The sequence below is a fragment of the Xyrauchen texanus genome, chromosome 4 (assembly GCF_025860055.1).
Source record: "Xyrauchen texanus isolate HMW12.3.18 chromosome 4, RBS_HiC_50CHRs, whole genome shotgun sequence".
Taxonomy (NCBI): domain Eukaryota; kingdom Metazoa; phylum Chordata; class Actinopteri; order Cypriniformes; family Catostomidae; genus Xyrauchen; species Xyrauchen texanus.
In genome coordinates, this window is record NC_068279.1 from 45,591,882 (window position 1) to 45,613,892 (window position 22,011).

Genomic DNA, 22,011 nt, shown 5'->3' on the forward strand with positions numbered 1-22,011 from the left:
GGTCTTGTATCCCTGTGAAAGCTGCTGCATCTCAAGATGATGTACTGGCGCTCTTCCTCCACAGGGGGCGCTCACATCTCCATCACTGTACATTGCCTACTACAGTTTCTCATGCTGGTCCTGTATCCCTGTGAAAGCTGCTGTATATCAATCTGATGTACTGGCTCTCTTTTATCTAGTTTACTTTCATGTTACTTCGTCAAATAATAATGGCAAATGTAAATCAAGTCAAGCATTGAAACATCAGCGCCAACTTGAGTAATTAATAGCACATACAGTATGATATGCAAATGGTATACTGATAATTCAGCATTGTCACACCGAAAATCAATGTGATATAGTACTAATTTGAATGAATATAGTATTTATTTTTCTTATAATAATTAAAGAACTATTTATCCTGTGATTAAGCAGTTAAAAACATATATTTGTAACTTTTCTAATTAAATATTCTTTGCAATTTTGCCTTTTTTGACACTATTCAGAAGAGAACAGTTTAGGAATACTTGGCATAATTATAAAAAAAAGGGTCCAGGGTCACTAAAGGTAAGCTTTAAAGGGTTAAAGGGATAGTTCACCCAAAAATGAAAATTCTGTCATCATTTACTCACCTTTATGTTGTTCCAAATCTGCTTGACTTTTTTTGTTTCGTGGAACAAAATAAAAGGATATGTTTGGCAGAATGTTAAGGACTGATATTGTCATTCACCATTCACTTGCATTGCGTTAAAGAAATAGAAAAATCAACATTTCTACTCTTGTGTTCATACATGTTTAGAATGACATGAGGGAGAGTAAATTATGAAATAATTTAAATAATTTAAAAAACTATCCCTTTAAGCAAGATTATATTTTAGCAAGACTTGCATTAAAAAAATATATTAATTGTATTCTATTACATTACAAGAATATTTGGTAAAGACACACAATATTTTGCAACTGATACAGGATTTCTAAACGAATAGACGCAGCTGGACTACATATCCCATAATGCCATATTCAAAAGCGGAAGTGAATGTGTCAACTGGGCCGGGCAAAAGTAATTTAACCGGGTGTTGTTGGATTGTTTTGCTAAAGCACTAGCCTGCACACAGCCTCGGTCAACCATAAATTCTTACTCGAAATTTACATTCACAAAATTTTCAATGAATTCGTATCACATCACGAGGTTTTGAGTCGTAGGGAGTCAGACAGAGATATTTTCTAATTTCAGTGTTGTGTTCCCCGCGTTTCTCCACCATGAATTCTCGTCGGCCTGACAGCTTCGATGGTTTGGGTTATACGGGCAGAGACTACCCGTCATTCAGCGGGGGATATTCGGGCAGGTCATTCAATAATTCGTCCAGTGCCGATCTCCAGCACTGGGTCACCACACCTCCGGATATACCTGGCAGCAGAAACCTGCATTTCGGCGATCGTACACCGCAATTTGAGACGCCACCTGCCCCGCCTGGAGCTGCGGACGAAGCGCAGTCAGCGGCTCCACCGTCCGGTGAGATTTGACTGCAGTTTATCATCAGTTTGCATGCAGTGATGTGTTGTTGTTGTTGTTAACAGCAATACTATCTGAACAACGACATATTTGAGTAGTGTCTGACACTGTACATGAGAGACAGTCATGAGCTCATTAAGTCACTCGACCCGCCCTTGCGGTCTCGCTGTAAATTTGACATAAACGAAAGTACTGTCACTCCTCCCATCTCTTGCTGATGATGTCCGATTCGCCTTCTAATCGACTCGTTCTTTTGAATAGGTCTTTTATTAATGATTCTTTCAAAACGATTCGCAAATCTTTCGTGAAATACTAAACTGTAAGGAGAACTTTGATTGAATTAGTAAATACTGTGAGGTGGGTGACATATTGGAACATTGTTTAAACAAACCAAAAAACAGAAAGTGTCTTAATTAAAGTGGTAGTATCAAACTGGAACACATGTATGCTCACCTATTCATATAGCACAATCAAAAACAGTATTAAGAGCAATATTACACCCAAAAATTATATATATATATATATATACCTATACAAAACATATGTTAAAGGGATAGTACACTCAAAAATGTAAATATTCTCATCATTTAATCACCCTCATGCCATCCCAGATGTGTACAACTAACTTTCTTCAGCAGAACACAAATGCAGATTTTCAGAAGAATATTTCAGCTCTGAAGGTCCATACAATGCAAGTGAATAGTGATCAAAACTTTGAAGCTCCAAAAAGCACAGAAAGGTAGTATAAATGTTGTCCATAAGACTCCACTGGTTTAATCAATGTCTTCTGAAGCGATCCAGTCAATCTTTGGATGAAAATAGACCACAATATAACAACAGGTTGATTAGACATGCTTGCGCCATCTAGCGCTCTGCGTTTATGCCAAGCACTAGGAAGTGTAATCAAGCTTAAAATCATGATGGTGCTTAGATACTGCTATGGCAAGATGTACAGTGAAAAAGGGGTTATATTTTGGTCTGTTCACACCTAAAACCAATTAGATGGATTATGGAGTAAAATTCTGGCGTCTCATGGATTTCTTTTATGCTGCCTTTATGTGCTTTTTGGCGCTTCAAACTAGTTCTGGTCACCATTCACTTACATTGTATGGACCTACAGAGCTGAAATATCCTTCTAAAAATCTTTCTTTTTTCTTTTTAAGAAAGTCATACACATCTGGGATGGAATGAGTAAATGGTGAGAGAATTTTAGTTTTTGGCCGAACTATTCCTTTAAATGCCATGTTGGGACTTCAATATGCAGCACACCAGTCTATGGTATCAACTCAATTTTATATGGTGGTTGGATGTCTAGTAATGGCACTTAAAACATTCAAATAGATTTTTTTTTTTCCAAGTACAAAATTAATCAAGCAAAGTGCTCCACAAATATAATTGAGGTGCCAGCTAATCGGATACAGACATTTTAATATTTCTGTATTGCATAAAGTGAATTTAACAGGGTATGAAGCAAATGACATAGAACCTTTGCTTACATTTGTTGCAATACACATTTATTGTTGTGCATATGTAATTCTTCTTCAACATTAAATCCTGAAGTGTTGTTACATGTTGCACCCAGAGACCTTTATAAAGTAAATATTTAATCAGAACCACAATCCTATTGAAAATATTTCCTGTTTTAAGTTTACTGTCCTTAATTATTTCTTTCAGAGCAACTGAACAGATTTGCTGGGTTCGGGATAGGTCTTGCTAGGTAACAAAAACCCAAATATTCACTGCCTAAGCAGCTGCTGTCAGTAAAGTTTTATTTAGAGTATAGTAAGCTTCAGCTATAAGAAGGAATGTTGGTAAATTTATAATAATTTTCTGATGTTTCAATTAGCCTCTTCACAGAAAATGTCCTGGCCCACCCCTGCATCGTGTTTCGGCGTCAGTGTCAGGTAAACCCAGATTTTGAACACTCAAAACCTAAACACTGTTTTGTCTGTCTAAATACATTAGTGCAGTACAGCATAGAAATTGCAATTTGTACACTAGATATTTGGCATAATTCAAACACAGAATTCCATAAAAAGAACATCATACCTATGGTCAGGCATGGTGGTGGTACTGTGATGGTGTGGGGATGTTTGCTACTTCAGGATGACTTGCAATAATTGAGGGAAACATGAATTCTGCTCTCTACCAGAAAATCCTAAAAGAGAACGTCCGGTCAACAGTACGTGAGTTGAAGCTCAAGAGCAACTGGATTATGCAGCAAGACAATGATACGAAGCATCGGAATAAGTCCACCTCTGAATGGCTCAAAAGAAGCAAATTGTACATTTTGGAGTGGCCTAGTCGAAGTCCTGACTTTAACCCAATTGAGATGCTGTGGCAGGACGTTAAATGGGCAGTTCATGCTCAAAAACCCTCCAATGTGGCTGAACTAAAGCAGTTCTGCAGAGAAGAGTGGGCCAAAATTCCCCCACAGCGTTGTGAAAGACTGAAATCCAGTTATCTGAAGTGTTTGGTTGCAGTTGTTGCTGCTAAAGGTGGCACAACCAGCTATTAAGTTTAAGGGGGCAGTTAGTTTTTCACATGGGTGATATACGAGTTGGATAACTTTTTTGCTTCTATAAAACTGAACTGTATATTTTATTTACTCAGATTGCCTTTGTTTTATTTTATAGTATGAAAAATACAAACAAAAAAATTGAAGAAATCAGAAAGGGGGTAAATACTTTTTCACAGCACTGTAGTTGAATCATACTCTCTCTTTTTTTTTTTTTTTCAAATCACATTATTTTTGGTCTAATCCTGCAACATAATCAGGGTTTAATCAAGTGTACTGTGTGTTTCAGGTGAATTACCATGCCAGGTGTTACCACTTGTCACCATTGACTGCCATCAGCGTGATGTACAATGTCACTAAAACTCAGGTAATGCATATAATTCCTTTTATAAAAGTCCAGGAAGTTAAATCATGAAGTATGACCTTTAAAGGGGTCATGACATGAGAAACCAAATTTGCCTTGATCTTTTGGTATATAAGAGGTCTTTGTATCATTAAAACGTCCTGCAAGTTTAATATTTTAAGACGGCCTCCCCATTCTAAACGAATCATTTATTTAATCAAGCTCAAAATACAGCTCGTTCTGGATTCATGGTTAGAAGTGACGTGTCGGTAAGAAGTGACGTAACAGCGTTTGCATATGACCGCCTCCAGCACAAGATAACTACGCTTTAAGCGCAAGACTACGCTCATTTCAGTATCGCCGTGCGCCTCACAAGTGTTCAGTCGATGGACAGCGAGCTCTGACAGAGACTACTTGTGCACAGGAAAATTACGATGCCACACAGATGTGCTGTTCCTGGCTGTGGTCAAACAAAACCTCTGAATAAGCTGCCGAAAGATCCAGGCGTCAGGGAAAAATGGATGCAGTTTATTTTTTGCGGACGACCCAGTCACGGCAGTGTTAACTTAAGCGTTTGTTCTGTACATTTTAAGGATGACTGTTTTGAGAACAAATCTCAATATGATGCTGGCTTTGCCAGAAAACTGTTGCTCAAAGATAAGTCCGTGCCGACTATTCTGGGAACAACGACGACGCAAACTGTAAGTAATCTATTTTAAACTTTAAACTACTTTTTAAAGCGCAATTTCATTCATTATGAATAATCACAGTGTTTTTACTTAGTTTACTTGCATATTGTTCTGGCTGGAGGCGTCAATAATTGATACATAGGCACTGACGTTAGCCAATCATAACAGTGGGCGTTAACACTGAAGTCTTAAATGGAAAACGCCCCCAAAACAGACTGTTTGAATCAGAGGATGAGAAACAGGGTGGGAAAAGGTCATAAATCACTAGATTTTAAAAGTTTTTCTTAAAAGAAAATATATTAATACTATAATTGCACCTAAGGGAACATAATAATACAATAAAAAAAACCATGTCATGACCCCTTTAAAATAAACCAAATGGTCAAAAGTATGACACCCTCTTTCAAGTAACAAGTTTGGCTGTTCCAGTCATTTTTGTTGGACACCGACAGTGGCTCGACAGTGTGTCACTGATGCGCTTGTTGTGTTTGAAAATAAAATTTTAATAGCATGGCAATTAATTCCTTTCTTTGCTGTTATACCGGCCCACATGCCGAAGTGTCTTTGGGCAAGATACTGAACCCCAAGTTGCTCCCAATGGCAGGCTAGTGCCTTGCATGGCAGCTATTCCGTCATCGGTGTATGAGTGTGGGTGTGATTGGGTGAATGGGACACAGTGTAAAGCGATTTGGTAACCTCTAAGGTTAAAAAAGTTGCTAAATGAGTGCAGACCATTTACCATAACAGCTTCGACTCTTCTGGGAACAAATTAAAGCATCTTATACAAAAATAATTTTGGTATTGTATTTGCATACTCACTTACAGGGGCCAAAGGCTTTATGGAAAGGAATGGGCAGCACATTTGTGGTACAGGGAGTCACCCTTGGTACAGAAGGCATCATTAGTGAATGCACCCCATTACCAAGGTATAGAAATATACCATTTCTTATAAGTGCCCTAAAAACGTCCTTTAAGGATTAGTTACTACTTATTTCAAATGGATTCAGTTAGTTTGGTTTTACAAAAGACTATTACCTATGTCCTGTATTAGTCACAGTGAGTGGTGTTATCTATATAACATAGAAGTTGTATATCTCTAGATCTTTATCTTTAAAATTGAATATTGTAATAAATGATGGGTTTTTGGCAGCATGTAGCTTTTTAGGATTTCAATTTGATCAGTCATCATTGATGTGTTCTTTCAAGTGTTTCTCATGTCTAACCTTGTCATGAACGTTCACAGGGAGTTATCACACAAGTGGAACCCTAAACAAGTTGTAGGACATCTAGTACTCAAAGGGTAAGCGCAAACCTTTTCCTAATGTAGTTAATAATGCTATTCAAGTAAATTCAGTAGTATTTTTGGAAAATGCCGTCAACTGCATGTTGTTTATCTTGTGTCTATTATGAGTCATATTTGACATCGAAATTTTCGTTATCTAGGAACTTTTTCAAAAAGAATCTGACTAAGCGTAATTTGCAGGTAATTATTTGTAAAAAAAAAATAAACTCTCGCAAAGAATGTGGAAAGTGAATTCCATATGGTTGACATTTAAATTATCTGTCTCCTCCTTATCTCTTATTCAGTCCTTTCATCTTTTCAAATCATGTCTTTTTCCAGTTTGACATATGTGGTTGCAATGCCGTTTTACTCAGCCAGTCTCATAGAGACTGTACAGGTAAGTGAACAAATTCCCATACACTAAATGAACACTGGTTTGAATATATGGAAAAAAATGATACATTTAGAGCGGTTTATGCTTAACGAGTAAGGAAATCTACATTTACAAGGGATGGGACGATCCCTTGTTATCGATGTAATCTCAATTCTTTATAATAACACTTAAATTACAAAGAATTACAGAACTGTTTGTATTTTCTGAAGAAAAAAAAAAGTGCAGAATACATATGATAATTTCTCATAATCAATTTCTTTAATACACAATATAAATGCTCAGACATTAAATAATAAGAATTGCTCATATACATTTCTCTATAAGAAAAGATCACAAACAAATAAGCTTTCAAAAATACATTCAGGCTTATCAGGTGCAGAACAAGCAATAGAACTGAACACAACCTGTCATGAAAAGAGTGTGTGAAAGTGAATATTTCATTTTTTTAATCATTTGTTAGTCATTATTATGGTAATCACATTTTAACTTATTAAAATTCGACATAATATTAATTAATATTATATCATGAATTGGTATATATAATAATGGTATGAGCTATCACTGTTTGAAATAAAAATGTGTACGATTTACAAGTAAAAACACTTGAGTTTGTATTCATTTGTATAAGAAACACTAAAAAGGTACCGTCGCTAAGAGGTTCAACGTGCATTTCACTGTGTTCCGATTCAGGGATCATCAACGAGAGGTTTCTTTAGTGGTTCTATGCTGTGTGGGATTAAAATTAATATTTATTTTACCTTTTACCATCTGACTGTAAAGAACAGAAAGGATGATATTATTAAATTATATCATTAGTCAAAAGCGGAGTCGCCTCGTCTTCAATGGACAACAATCCATTTTATTCTCAAGCACTTCATCAAAACAAGCCTGTTTTTTTTTTTTATCTTGAAGTATTAAAGTACTTACATTTCTAAAAGCTATATTCAAGCACGTTAAGCACTTCAGAGGCCTTGTGTGAACTCTATAAACGGTGTAGAAAAAAGCGCTGTGGTGGTAAAATCAAGTGATGGAGAGATTATGATGTTTGACGGGTCATTTCATTTATGATCATATGGACCCAAAACAATGTTGCAAATTTCGAAATATCCCTGGGTGACATCCCTAACATTTACACATTTGGCAGATGCTTTTATCCAAAGCGAGGTATGAGGTTTTCTCTTTTCTTTTTATCAGTTTGTGTGTTTCTTGGGAAAGGAACCCATGAACCTGGCATTGCAATTGCCATGCTCTAACAGTTAAACTAGTAACAAGACAAGAAACACCTATAATCTCTGGAAACAAGTCTTAATATATCATGCAGTTTTGCTTGTAAAATTAAAAACAAATTAAGGATGTTTAGATATATTGGAAAATAAGACTTTAAAGTACGTATTATTAGGGCTGTTGATTTAAACGTTGTTAATTTAACACAATTAATCAAGATTGATGTACCACATAGATGCAGTAGGGGGCAGTCAGTGCAACACGGCTCGCCAAACCAACGAGCAGGCAGCATACAGCCTTCCACTGATGCACTTTTGTGCTGAAAGACATCTGGACCAACCTGGAATCTCGAGACGTGTTTTTCAAAGTTTTAAACGACAATTAGCTTGGCATATAGTCCTAAAAAACGCAGCGCTTGTGACTAGAGGAGCTGAAAACTAGTTAGACCCTCCAAAAGCCAATATGGAATTTAGGCCAATAATAGGGTTAATGTTCATTGATATGGAAATAAAGCAGACAATATTTTCACTTTTAAAGATACTTTTTGTATGTTGGCCGTTTCCATAAAATATGTTTATGACGTAATGTATTTGAATTGTCTGAATTTCAATAAATATTCTATGTTACATTTATAATTATTATAATCAAAATTCTTTATTTGGGGCCTTTCGAAATAATTATTGTTGTGAGATTAATTTCAATAATTAATCGGCACATGAAATTAAGTTGATAAGTTAATTGATCGACATCCCTAATATATATGTACATTACAAAATGCAGTCTTGCATATTTGTTGTGTAATAATGAAGTATTAAAGGTGCACTCGGTATTATTTTTATGCGACTTAAACTGACACCTTGAGGCAGTGATGATGCAGCATCATTCAATGAGGAATATATTTCTGTGTGCACTTTTAATAATAGTTTAAATGAGTGCTAACACATCTCAACAAGACACTTTTGATTTGGTGTCTCAGGAAACATATTGATTTGATCTTGTGGTAAACTGGTTTTGGGTAACTCTCCAGTGCGTCAGTTTCCATTGCAATTTTATCTCTGAAAGTTTGCCATAACAACTATATATTTTCCTGGACTGCTATATGAATTCAGGCTAGTTGTGTTAATTTGACAGTATCCTTTACCATAGAGAGATCTGCAAATTTTGGTAAAATTAAGCATATGTGCAATTTCCATTCTAAAATGTGTCAGAACACAAATTCGTATGTTGAATTCTCAGCATTGCTACAAGGGCCGAGAAATCACATAGGATTTTGTCTCCTTATCAGTCAAATGCATATTGTTTTCAGCCTGTTGGGTGAATCTTATGAAGCATGTCAAGAACATGCTTGGGAGGGGAGTTGAATGCATGCCTTAAGCATCCCAGGGTGATACCTCAAGAAGTTGGTTGAGAATATGTTGAGTACATGTCTGCAAAATCTAGGCAAAGGGACTCTGAAGATCCTGAAATATAACATAGTTTTGATTAATTTTATTTTTGTTTGTTTTGTTTATTTGTCAACATAATTACCATATTTCCATCTATCTTTTATTCCATTGTTGTGATGACTTTACTATTATTCTAAAATGTGAATAAAAAAATAAGAATGAGTAAGTGCCCCTAAACCTTTGATTGGTAGTGTGTGTGTGTGTATGTATGTATGTATGTATGTGTATGTACACCGATCAGCCACAACATTAAAATCACCTGCCTAATATTGTGCAGGGACCCCTCGTGCCGACAAAACAGCACCAACCCGCATCTCCGAACAGGATTCTGTGATACTATTCTTCTCACTATAATTGTACAGAGTGGTTATCTCAGTTACTGTAGGCTTTGTCAGTTGGAACCATTCTGGCCATTCTCTGTTGACCTCTCTCATCAACAAGGTGTTTCCATCTGCAGAACTGCCGCTACAGTAACTTAGATAACCACTCTGTACAACTGTGGTGAGAAGAATATCATCTCAGAATGCTATTTTATTCCTATACTGTATACTTATATACTGTATATATAAACATTAATATCAAAACAGTTCATAATAAATCAGGAAAAAAAATAAGTAAAATCTGCCCTGAAAAAATGTGTTATAACATCAGGTTTAAATATACCTAAAGTCTGTGCTTCTCTAATATCAGCTGAAAGTGAGTTCCACAATTTTGGAGCATAAGAAGAAAAAATCCAGTCACCCATAGAAGGTAAAAAGGTCTGGGGTACAGACCTTTTGTATGTGAAACACATGGATGTGTTATGGAAATGAGACTTTTGGGGTGAAGTGTGCTTAATTGTCATGAAAAGAATATTGCAATGCAACAAATCTCAGTCCTAAAATAGGCTTCATTTTTATTATGAAATATACAGTATATTTAGATATATGTTCTATTTCAGGGCATATTTCTTGTCCAAAAATATGCCCTGGACATGTTTTTGTGAGATTCAGCCAAACATGATTTAGTGATTCCTCTTGATGTTCCCTCACCAGAGTGAAATAATCAGAGATAATCCTGGCATCCTAGACTGTGTCAAAGAGGGTCTTGGGCGTGTGATAGGCATGGGTGTGCCCCACAGCAAGCGCCTCCTCCCCCTGTGGAACCTGGTGTTCCCTACAGTGCTCCACGGAATCTTACATTATCTCATCAGTTCCAGCGTGCAGAGGTTGGTGCTTTACCTGTTGCGTCGTCATAATAACGGCTCCCCAAAGCACTCGTCCCCCAACTCTGTAACGGACACAGTCCAGTCTATGTTGGATGCCTACTTCCCTGAGCTCATGGCCAGCTTTGCGGCCAGCCTGTGTGCAGACGTGCTGCTGTTTCCTATGGAAACAGTGCTGCACAGGCTGCATATTCAAGGGACACGCACTATCATAGACAACACTGACCTGGGTTTTGAGGTGTTGCCCATAAACACACAATATGAAGGAATGAGGGACTGTATCAATGCCATTCGGCGTGAAGAAGGTACCATGGGCTTCTACAAGGGCTTCGGCTCCATCGTCGTGCAGTATTCGCTGCATGCCACAGTGCTGCAGATCACCAAGGTGATCTATTCAACACTGTTGCGGAATGCTTGAGTGGAAAGATTCGGAAAGCTTTGCTGATGAAGTGATTCCTTCCTAATTCATTCAAAGGTCCTTTTTTGGTTGAATTGGACATTCCAAAAAAGTGTGTCCTAATACAAATTGCTAATTGCAGATATGTGAGGGTTTCATAAAGCACTGGTTGTCTATTTAATTGCATGACTTATTTTATCAAAATGCACATGCAAAATAGTCATTATGCTCCCATATTCACACAGTACATTTGTTCATATATTGAGCCCCAAACCCACCTCACTTCCCCACCACCAGCGGCAAAACAGGTATATTTCTGAAGCATCAACCGTTGTAATTTTATTTCCATACTGTTCTCTCCCTGTTTCAGTCATGCCACTGGACACTGTCTCATAATGTGGTGTGTGAATGTGGTTCTTTGGGGAGCATTGGCTGAAGGCCTGTGCCAAGTCTTACAACATGTGTAGAAATTGTATTTTGTTATTAAATTATTATTTGCACTTTAGTGCCAGTGTGTCTTAACAGTGAAAATGTCTTTTCCTGCCAGATTTAACTTTATATGAAAGATTTTAAATTCAGTTCCTTGAATTGGTAGCCATTATATACCAAAACAAGCATGTGTAAAACGAATCAACATCTGATATTTTGTGAGTAAATCAAGTTATAAATTATTGGGCATCATGCTTTAAAATAAATGTCTAAAATCGCTTTTGTCCTAAAACTGTTTTTATTTTTTCCATGAATTTCCTTTGTAAGTGATGTATGTTTAAAAAAAAATAAAAAAAATAAGGCAATGAAAATACTGGTCTGTCTGTAAAGCAGACACACCTTATTATTATTTGCCTGGCATCATTGTGAAAAGGTATAAAGGGTTTAGGGGAGACCGGGGCTGGGTGTCACATTCTTTAAACTACTCCAGTGAATATTTCTCATGGTATGTTGTTAAAAAAAGTCAATATCTATAGGCACATTCCTTAAAGTCTTGCTTATACTGTAAAAGTCTATCAACATTTTAGCAGCACTGGCCAAGTAAAAAAGTGACATTACATTTGTTTAATCTTTAAATGCATTGGTGTTTCTGTCTACAGTATTACATACCTAAGATGTTTAGTGACCGGCACGTATATCTATCAAAAATGGATCTACAAAATTCTACATTTCTACATAGATCTGCATTTTTGTGTTTTATTTTTTATGTATTAAAGAGATGATGCAAGTAACAATAGAACGGGATTCATTTTGTCCAGGCTGAAGTTTTTTGAGAGGCAACTTCGTGTCACACATATTGAGCTGCACAAAAGATACACAAATGTATTTTCTCAAGCAATTAGAACTTTTTCAGTAGTCCATCCAAATGGCAATAGCCATATAATGTTCATCTGTTACACTTGCTATAGTTTACTTCCAAGTTGCTTCTTCATCAAACAGCAATGGCAAATGTAAATCAAGTCAATCAATGAAACCAACATGAGTAAGAAATAGCATGTATAATATGTTTGTGTACATGAATATGGGATACTGACAATTCACTATTGGCATGTGTTGTAGAAATTTTGATACTCATTGTTCAGGACTCATTCATTGCAAAGGAATGTCACCTGGTCTTCTGATCTGGAGAGGGAGAGGACATTGGATAATTTATGTTTGAACAAGGGACCGTATTTACGACTGAAAAGGAGAACCGAGATACCTCAGTCCAGGCTGAGTGGGGACCTCTGCCCATTTAGTACAGGGGGGTACGTTTGGGCTGGTTATTAGTAAATCAGGCCTAGTAGCCTAGTCCCTGTATCCAAGGAATGTGAAGGGGGAGGAAGATCTGCTTCTGTTAGAGACCTTTGGGGGGATGTATAAGAGAAGGCAGCCCTGCCTGATAACGACGCACACACTCATGACACAGATTGATTCCTGTGCAATGACTGAGTCCTTGCAAAAATAAATTATTTTAAAAGACTTATGAGTCAGAGTGTCTCTTACGCAATGATAATTGGTTGGTTAATCGTTTTTTGCCACAACACATGATATTGTAGTCATTTGTTTTGTAATGAACAAAGAAATGGATATCTTGTTGTGGAACATTTATTTAGATATGAAATAATCTTATATAATTTAGGAATATGGAAGCACAAAACATTTATGGAAAATCTCACTCAAATAGTCAGTGATAATTCAGCGATTCTGTGATTTTTGTATTTTTTAATTCACTGTAAAAATAGAATTAAGCAAAATTAAAAAAATCAAGGCAACATGATGCAGTAAGTCTTAATAACCCTCCTTGGTAACATTGCTATGTTTAGTCGATGTGATTTTGTTTGTTCACTAAACGCAAAAAGAAAAATGTTTCGCCAACTATCTATTTTCAATATAAGAACTTTTATTTTGACATTGACATAAGGAATCAAATCTGCCTTGATCTTTTGACTTATAAAAGGTCATTATATGATAAAAACATTCAGAACTTAAAACTTCCTCACTGCAAAAAGATTGTGTTGATACCAAGCTGCCAAAATGACACATTGTGATGTCACACTGTGGTAGACATTTGCATCATTCTGAATACCTCCACAACAACACGTCAATGCCTACTTGACCTTGCCACTTCCGTAGCCTAGCCCAGAAGTGGTGAGCAGTGAGATGGCAAGGAGAGTGCAGGGTTGCGTTCCCCAAAAGCATCGTAAGCCTAAGTAGATTGTAGAAACCATTGGCAACAATGGTCTCTATGATCAACTTAAGCTTGCGATGCTTTCGGGAAATGCAGCCCAGTTCAGTTAAGTGCAGCGAGCTAAGCATAACAGTGAATGTTTACTGTCAAATATGAAAGAAAAAGCAGCACCAAAACCAAATGTTTCTGACAGAGGATCAGAATGAGGATGGAAAATAATCATGTTTTACTCACATATGACTGTTATTTGTGCACAAAAACTTTACTAATATAATAAGTGAGCCTTAAGTAACATATTGAAATAATAAAAAAATTACCTATAACACTAACAGCGTAATTTATCCATGTTGTAATGCATGCTGGGAATGCACAAATCAGCAACATTGTTCAATATGAAATTGTTTGTTCAGACAACTCTTTAAGGCTAGTTGGGCAAAATTTGGGGGAATATTGTTGGAATCTTGTTTTTATGCAGATGCAAAGTAATTCACATTTTGTAGTATCTGTGACAAAAAAAAAAAACACATTCATAGGAGAAAGGTTGAGGAAGACAAAAAATGTGATGTCATGACTCCACAAAATAGATGGGGTGAAGGGGGTGGAATCACCTGAGGGTCCTGGGTCACCTGAGGTATGCATGAAAGGGATAACATGTGTTTGGCCTTTTGTGACAATATCAGAAGCAAAAATCTAAAAGGTAGCATGTGGAACTAGACACATTGTTTTGTGTCAGTTATGACAATTTGGCCCAACATTAATGACCCTTGTCCTGAGAGAAAAAAGATCAACTTTTCAGTTAATATCAACTCTTCATTAAAGAGTTGGCATCATCCTTAATGTAACCCAGTGTGGTTTTATTGTGGTCACTTGTTGCAAAAGAGCTTTTACAAAAATAAGATGATACTGGAGTTTAGAGTTAAGAATTAGGGTTGAAGTTAGGGGGGTTGAACAGAATTCACAAAACATTCAAAATGAAGGCAATTAGAAACAAGGCGTTTTAATCTAACATTCGCTGAAACTAAACTAGAGAAAACACATTTGTGTAATACAGCTCAGCCTGCTATTGCGAAGGATTGCAAGAACCCTTTTTTTTTTTTTTTTTTTTTTTAAATGTTTGAGAGATTGTATCTAATCTCATTTTGTGGAGAAGCTGTGGTGATCTTTATCAAACCTAATTTTAAACACCATTTCCATTCCATTCTGCAAATATTAAATATTTGTGATGAAATCACATTCTGTGGTAATTGCTTATTTGTTAATAAATTGTATTGGAGATTATCCATATACACCTGCCCCTGATTAGAGTTTCTAGGTAGTTAGGTTACATCATACTGTGGAATTCTTTTGAAAATGTGTGGGAGAAGAGATTTGAGTCATCATATATATATATATATATATATATATATATATTAACTCTTTGTACGTGTAAGCATTTATCTTTGTCAGAGCACCAAAGTAAGGCTCGAGTCAAAAAGTTTTGTGTACTCAGTTTGGCATAAAAGAGGCATCTTTTGTGATTTTCAAAAGTGGTCTAAGATGGTGAATAGAAAGCTTTGTGGTAAGAGCCATTTCATTTGCATTAGTTGAATGTGTGCATTTTTGTTTTGTTTTTTACTCTTAATATCTTGCAACATTTATTTTTCAGAGATGATGTTTATAGTTCTCATATTACACTTCGTCAGGTCGAATCAAGAATCGCACTACAAATGTCTTAAGGCTGTAAAAGAAGATTCCCGTAATATTATAAAACAATATGTCAAAGTAAGTCTTTATGTTTGTCATTTTTATGTTTGTATAGTTCACCCCAAAATGAAAATTATGTTGTTGTTTACTCATCCTCATGTTGTTTCAAACCTGTAAGATGCTCTTACTAAATTCTGTGGAACACAATAGGAGATGTTAGAGACTGAAAGCCTATGTCACCATTATCTTTCATTTCCTGGAAGAACAATAGATGCAATGTAATTTAATTGTGTCTGAAGCTGTCCATCACTAACATTCTCTCTAATGTTACATCTCCACTTGTGTTCCACAGAAGAAAGCCAAATGCCAACTGAAGTTTCATTGTTGTGTGAACAATCCTTGTACAAATCCTAACTTGCCCTAAAGCATGTGTTCAACTGTCTTTTTTGTTTGTTTGTTTGTTTGTTTATTTTTTATTTTTTGCTCAAATAGATGGAGTCCAAGAAATTAGGGCTGTCATGTTTGACCATCTATACGGTCAGTGCACACGTTTCAAACAGAACGGGTCTGTTAAATAGACATATGTGCATCTATGTGTACTGAAGATTTCTTGTCATATTATTTTCCAGCGGCACTCATTTGAAAAAGACCCTATGTGCATCTTCAACTGGACTTCAGCTGAGGAATCTTGTACATCTCAGATGAAAATTAATCTAAAACCCATACAAGACAGCAGTGTAAGGATACATTTTTTAATAATATTATTACTAATATGAACACTTGCTGTTATTTCTGCTGTTATTAATACATTACTACTATTACTAATGTTTTGCTACTGCTTTCATTTAAAAAATGAAGAGGAATTTAAATGTCTTTCTTTTGTCTAATCATTAGATGAAGTGTATCAGTAGACCAGTTCTATATCCACCGAAGAACTGCTCGACTACAAACTTCCTACGATGCTGGTGTCTTTTTATGCTAAAGAACTTAAATGAAAGCTACTCACAAGTTTGATCTGCAAAGTTACACTCTAACCAGACCTTAGTCTAGGCTGATTGTATTTGCTCTGCACAATGTGTACAAAAACGAATGTGTTTTGAATGTAATTTTGAAGTATTTAAAATGGTTTTATATATTAGTAATTTTATCTTTAAGGGGACTGAAAAAATTCAATACAAAAATCACATCCTAGTACTGACACAGTAAAGAAGCACGCCTTTAATATTTATTTATGCTTGTAAAGTAATTTGTACTTTTGTAATAAAGGAAATTATATTAGTATGGTTGAAATTTATTTCTGACATGATGTCTGTGGTCTGGGTGAGCAGGAACGATTGTAGATAGTTTCCAGACGGATCCCGTTTAGCGTAACACCGTTTGACAACTGCGGCTGCTTGTTCAGAAATGTGTGGGAAACGCATTTAAATATTAATCAAATGTCGCTATATAGTCAGTGGGTTTAAGACTCTTCGGGTGAAAATACATTGCGGAGATGTCTGCAGGAAAGAAAGGTAGCCCGAACTTCTCTGTATTCAGAGCGCTGGGACTGTATTCCAATCATCTGGCGCACGCGCTTCGCTTCCATAAGAAACACCGAGAGTTCTATGTGATCACTGCAGTGGGACAGTGTTTCCACACTTATAATGTAAGTGCGGTCAACGACAACCATCTCAGTTTCTTTTAAACATCTCACGTGTTATTTTATGGTACAAGATGTTTGTTTATATATACACCATGTACCATGGTAATACCACTTTATATATTATTATTTTTATTCTTCTTATTATTATTTATAGATATGTACTATGGTAATACCATATTATACCATTAATACCATATTTCTAAGGTAAATACCACACTTCTATATATAATTTACATAGACTACCTTGGTAGTGTTTTTTTTTTTTTACATTTCAGAATGAGCTTTATTGCCAAGTATGCTTACACACACAAGGAATTTGTCATGATTGCAGGAGCTTCCAGTTCAAATGCAACCATATAAACATGCATACATATAGTGTCATAAAAAAGATATAACAGATGAAAAAAGATAAATATACAATATTGCATTAATTTTGTTAGAATATTTTATATACAGTTATGAGCAGGTGATGTAATGTGTTAAAGAATATTAATTAAATATGGATGTAGGTAGGAATGGATAGATTGAATATTGCACATGATTGTATTGACAAAAGGAAAGTATTTGGGGCTGTTCATGAGGTGGATGGCCTGAGGAAAAAAGCTGTTCCTGTTTCTGGCTGTCCTGGTGCTCATTGCTCTGTAGCGCCGGCCAGAGGGCTACAGTTCTAGCAAGGAAGTATGCTGCATGAATGGTCAAGAGTGATTTTACCAGCCCTTTTCTTCACTCTGGATCTATACAGTTCTAGCAAGGTAGGTAGGGGAGTGCCAATAATCCTCTCAGCAGTCCAAATTATCCTTTGAAGTCTTCTGATATCTGACTTGGTAGCTGAACCATACCAGTTACTGAAGTGCAGAGGACAGACTCAATGACTGCTGAGTAGAACTGTTATCAGCAGTGCCTGTGGCAGATTGAACTTCCTCAGATGGTGAAGGAAATACAAACCTCTGCTGCTCAAAGTTTAGGGTGTCCCACTTCAGGTCCTGTGAGATGGTAGTGCTCAGTAACCTGAATGACTTCACTGCTGCCACAGTGCTGTTCAAAATGGTGAGCAGGGGTAATGTTGTGGTGTTCCACATAAAGTCCACTGTCTTTTCCACTGTTTTTAGATTGCTCAGCTCTAGGTTGTTTTGACTGCACCAGACAGCCAACTGTTCAACTTCCCTCCTGTATGCAGACTCATCGTCATCTTGAATGAGGCAGATGACTGTAGTGTTGTCTGCATACTTCAGGAGCTTAGCAGAGGGGTCCTTGGTGGTGCAGTCATGTGTGTACAGGGAGAAGAGTAGTGGGGATAGTACACATCCCTGGGGGGCACCAGTGCCAAACTTTTGCACATGTTCTGGAGGTGAATTTCCCCATTCTCACTTGCTGCTGCCTGTCTGTCTGTCAGAGAGCTAGTGATCCATTGATAGATAGAGGCAGGAACAGAGTGCTGGATTAATTTAGTCCATAGGAGAGCAGGGTTGATGGTGTTAAATGCCAAATTGATGTCAACAAATACTATTCTTGCCATAAGTCCCTGGTCTGTCTAGATGTTGAAATATGTAATGCATTCCCATATTGACTGCATCATCCACAGACCTGTTTGCTTTGTAGACAAACTGTTGAGGATCCAGATAGGCTTCAGTGATGTCCTTCAGGTGGACCAACACCAGTCTGATGATTGTGGCAAGTTTGAAGCAGCAGGGAACTTCACACTGTTCCAGTGATTATTAAAGATCTGTGTGAAGATGGGGGCCAGCTGATTTTAGACAAATGGGTGAAACACCGTCTGGGCCAAGTGCTTATCTGGTCTTCTGTTTCCAGAAGACCCGGCGCAAATCCTCTTCATAGATCTTAAGTGCAGGGAGAGTGGGGGGAGGGTGGGTTTGCCTGAAGTATAAATATATCAGAGCTGGCATGGAGTGTGAGACTGGGCTTTTCAAATCTACAGTAAAACACATTTAGGTTGTCAGCCAATTGTTGATTCCCTACAGTGTTGTGGGATGGTGTCTTGTAGTTGGTAAAGCATTTCAGGCCTCTCCACTCTGATGCAGGGTCATTAGCTTCTTTTAGCCACTCTGACCTAGTAGGAATGCACATATCCTCACAGAAATTCATATATGATGTCACAGTCTCTATCAGCTTGTCCAGGTCTGTGGCTTCAGCCTCAAAAACAGTCCTTACTACAGGTTTAACTGATTTTAGATTCTGCCTGTAGATAGGAAGAAGATGAACCAGACATTGATCAGAGAGTCCTGAAGCTGCTCGAGGGACAGAGCAATATGCATCCTTTAATGTTGTGTAGAAATTATCCAGTGTATTTCTGTCTCTGGTGGGGCTTGTAATGTGCTGTCTGTATTTGGGCAGTTCACGTGTGAGATTTACCTTGTTAAAATCCCCAAGAGTCCGGGTATCGTTATTCCATGTCTGTGATCATACAGCTGTTGCAGCGCTGCACTCTCACACTCTTGTGGAGGAATATAAACACAAACAAGAATACTTGAGGAAAATTCCCACGTTGAGTAGAAAGGCTTACAGTTTAAGACAGCACATCGTCTTCAGCGTTGTTACATCTGTACACCAACACTCATTGATGTAAAAACACATTCCACCGCCTTTCGTTTTCCCCATTAACACTGAAGTGTAATCCGCTCTAAACATCTGGAAGCGTGGTAGATGTAATGCGCTGTCCGCAATGGTTTCACTCAGCCAGGTTTCCGTGAAGCACAATACAGCAGAATTTGCAAAGTCCTTATTTCTGTAGGTGAGAAGTTATTCATCAGTTTTGTTAGGAAGAGAGTGGAAATTCGCTAGACGGATGGTAGGCAGCGCAGTTCGAAAGCCACGCTGTCGGAGCTTGACCAGCATGCCGGCTCCCTTCCCTCTTTTGCGTCTTTTAACGTGCTTGTACAGCACCGCTACTCCTCTGAATAATCAAAAACCAGTAAAAGATTGTCTGGCGTGTGCTGCCAAATATTCAGCAGCTCGTCTCTGGTTAAACTGATCTGAAATAAATGACAACAACAACAGACAAACAAACAAAAACAACAAAAGAACTGGAGAGCTCCATATCCATGGCACGATGATGTGCAGATGTACCATATTAAGACCATTTTTTGGCACATGTACTATGGTAATGCCACTTTTTTTTGGACAAATACCATGGTAATGCCATGATATTTTGACATGTTCCATGTTCAGACTGTGTCTTGGAGTATGTAAATTATGTGGTACATAAATGTGCCCATCCATCAATGTACTATGTTACACAGTATTGTTTTTTAAGGGTTGTCATTGACTAGACAACTAATCATTTTGTGCATAATGTTTTATCATGATTATTTCAAATGGCATGCTTACTGTTATTTTTTGCAAACCACCAACTAAATTATTTTTTTTGGATATTTGGGAAGATGCACCATCACAAAAAAATGTCTGTGGTAATTGCATGATATGGTGATGGTGTCACCAGGGTACTTGATAATTAGAAAGAAAGAAAGAAAGAAAGAAAGAAAGAACGTGAAAGAAAGCTACTTCAAATAATACGACCATGTTTAAAAAACATGGTGGTAGCATAGTACTTTTTAGTAATTGGTAATTTTGTTAGTTGTCTTGTTTTTCATGCAGCTGTAGTAGTTTTGACATTAATGACAGGGTTTTCACTGCCATTAACACCTGAAAATATCAGGGAATTTAAAAAAATTTATTTCCATGAGTCTTGGAAAAGTAATGGTAATTTCTAAAATCGTAAAAATCATGTTGTGTGGTTTTCCTTTGCCTTAACATACATCATCATACGATCAGTCACACCATTAAAACCACCTGCCTAATATTGTGTAGGTTCCCCTCGTGCCGCCAAAAATCTGTTCCAATAGCATTCTGAGATGCTTTACTTCTCACCACAATTGTTCAGAGTGGTTATCGGAGTTACTGTTGACTTTGTCAGTTCGAACTTTCTCTCATCAACAAATTATTTCGGTCCGTAGAACTGCCCCTCACTGGATATTTTTTGTTTTTGGCACCATTCTGAGTAAATTCTAGAGACTGTTGTGTGTGAAAATCCCAGAAGATCAGCAGTTACAGAAATATTCAAACCAGCTCATCTGACACCAACAGTCATCCATGGGATTATCTAATCAGCCAATCGTGTGGCAGCATTGCAGTGCAAAAAATCTCACATAATTACATACAGTGCTGTGGAAAGTATTTGCCCCATCCTGATTTCTTCTGTTTTTTTGTGTATATTTCATACTAAACAAAAATCAAACAAAATCTAACATAAAACAAAGGCAATCTAAGTAAACACAAAATACAGTTTTAAATTATAATGTTATTAATTGAAGAAAACGTTATCCAATATCAACTGGGCCTGTGTGGAAATGTATTTACCCCCTTAGTTACTAAATCCCCAAATCTATGAAACTGCATTCATTATAGTGGCAGTCGAGTAAAGCTTTTCTAAGGCCACATCAATGTACACATGCACCAGATGGATGCTTTTGGAGCATATAACTTTGGTTGCGTCACATCATAAACACCATGTTTTTAGGTCCCTGTGTGAACAAATTAAATGTAGTTTGAAACTGAAAAAAAAAAACACATCTCGAGACCCTTCATTCAGAATTGTGTTCTGTTAAGCTGTGTTTGAAAGCAAGAACGCGTTCTCATCTTGTGCTGTCGCAAGTGTCTAGTACAGTGAAGTGTTTTCAGTGTACAGCTGTGCGTTGCCTAAACAGCTGGAGGTTTGCTTAGTGCCCCCTGTTGAAAACAGGTGGTACTTCAAACTCGAATTGCTCTGATGGTATAGACCTTATTCACGCTTGCGCCATCTTTGATTTTTAATTGGAATAACAATGAGGCTGTGAGGGATAGACTTGGTCTCTTCAATGGGCTGTACTGCAGTTTAAAGTGTTTTGCGCCAAAACATTGATAAAATATCTGTCCAAGAGCATTCAGTATACAAACAACTCCAGTTGCGGAAAATCAGATGTGATCCAGGAGCCTTTTACATCTTTATACCGTAACTTGTGCCATTGAAGAGACTGAAAGTCTAT

General features: G+C 37.0%; 1 protein-coding gene across 1 annotated transcript; it reads left to right on the top strand.

Annotated features, from left to right (window-relative positions):
• The first annotated feature begins 1,038 nt into the window (after positions 1 to 1,038).
• On the top strand, positions 1,039 to 12,792 carry LOC127636281 (mitochondrial outer membrane protein SLC25A46-like). The gene is made up of 8 exons (XM_052116732.1): positions 1,039 to 1,492; positions 3,167 to 3,209; positions 3,339 to 3,396; positions 4,300 to 4,377; positions 5,868 to 5,968; positions 6,286 to 6,342; positions 6,664 to 6,721; positions 10,422 to 12,792. The coding sequence occupies exons 1-8, from the start codon at positions 1,240 to 1,242 to the stop codon at positions 11,007 to 11,009; spliced, it is 1,236 nt and encodes a 411-aa protein (XP_051972692.1). The 5' UTR covers positions 1,039 to 1,239; the 3' UTR covers positions 11,010 to 12,792.
• The last annotated feature ends 9,219 nt before the right edge of the window (positions 12,793 to 22,011 follow it).

Coding starts and splice junctions, on each gene's coding strand:
- LOC127636281 (XM_052116732.1), top strand. CDS start 1,240: ATGAATTCTCGTCGGCCTGACAGCTTCGATGGTTTGGGTTATACGGGC. Junction 1,493..3,166: donor GTCAGCGGCTCCACCGTCCG/GTGAGATTTGAC, acceptor TATTTCTTTCAG/AGCAACTGAACAGATTTGCT. Junction 6,343..6,663: donor GGACATCTAGTACTCAAAGG/GTAAGCGCAAAC, acceptor GTCTTTTTCCAG/TTTGACATATGTGGTTGCAA.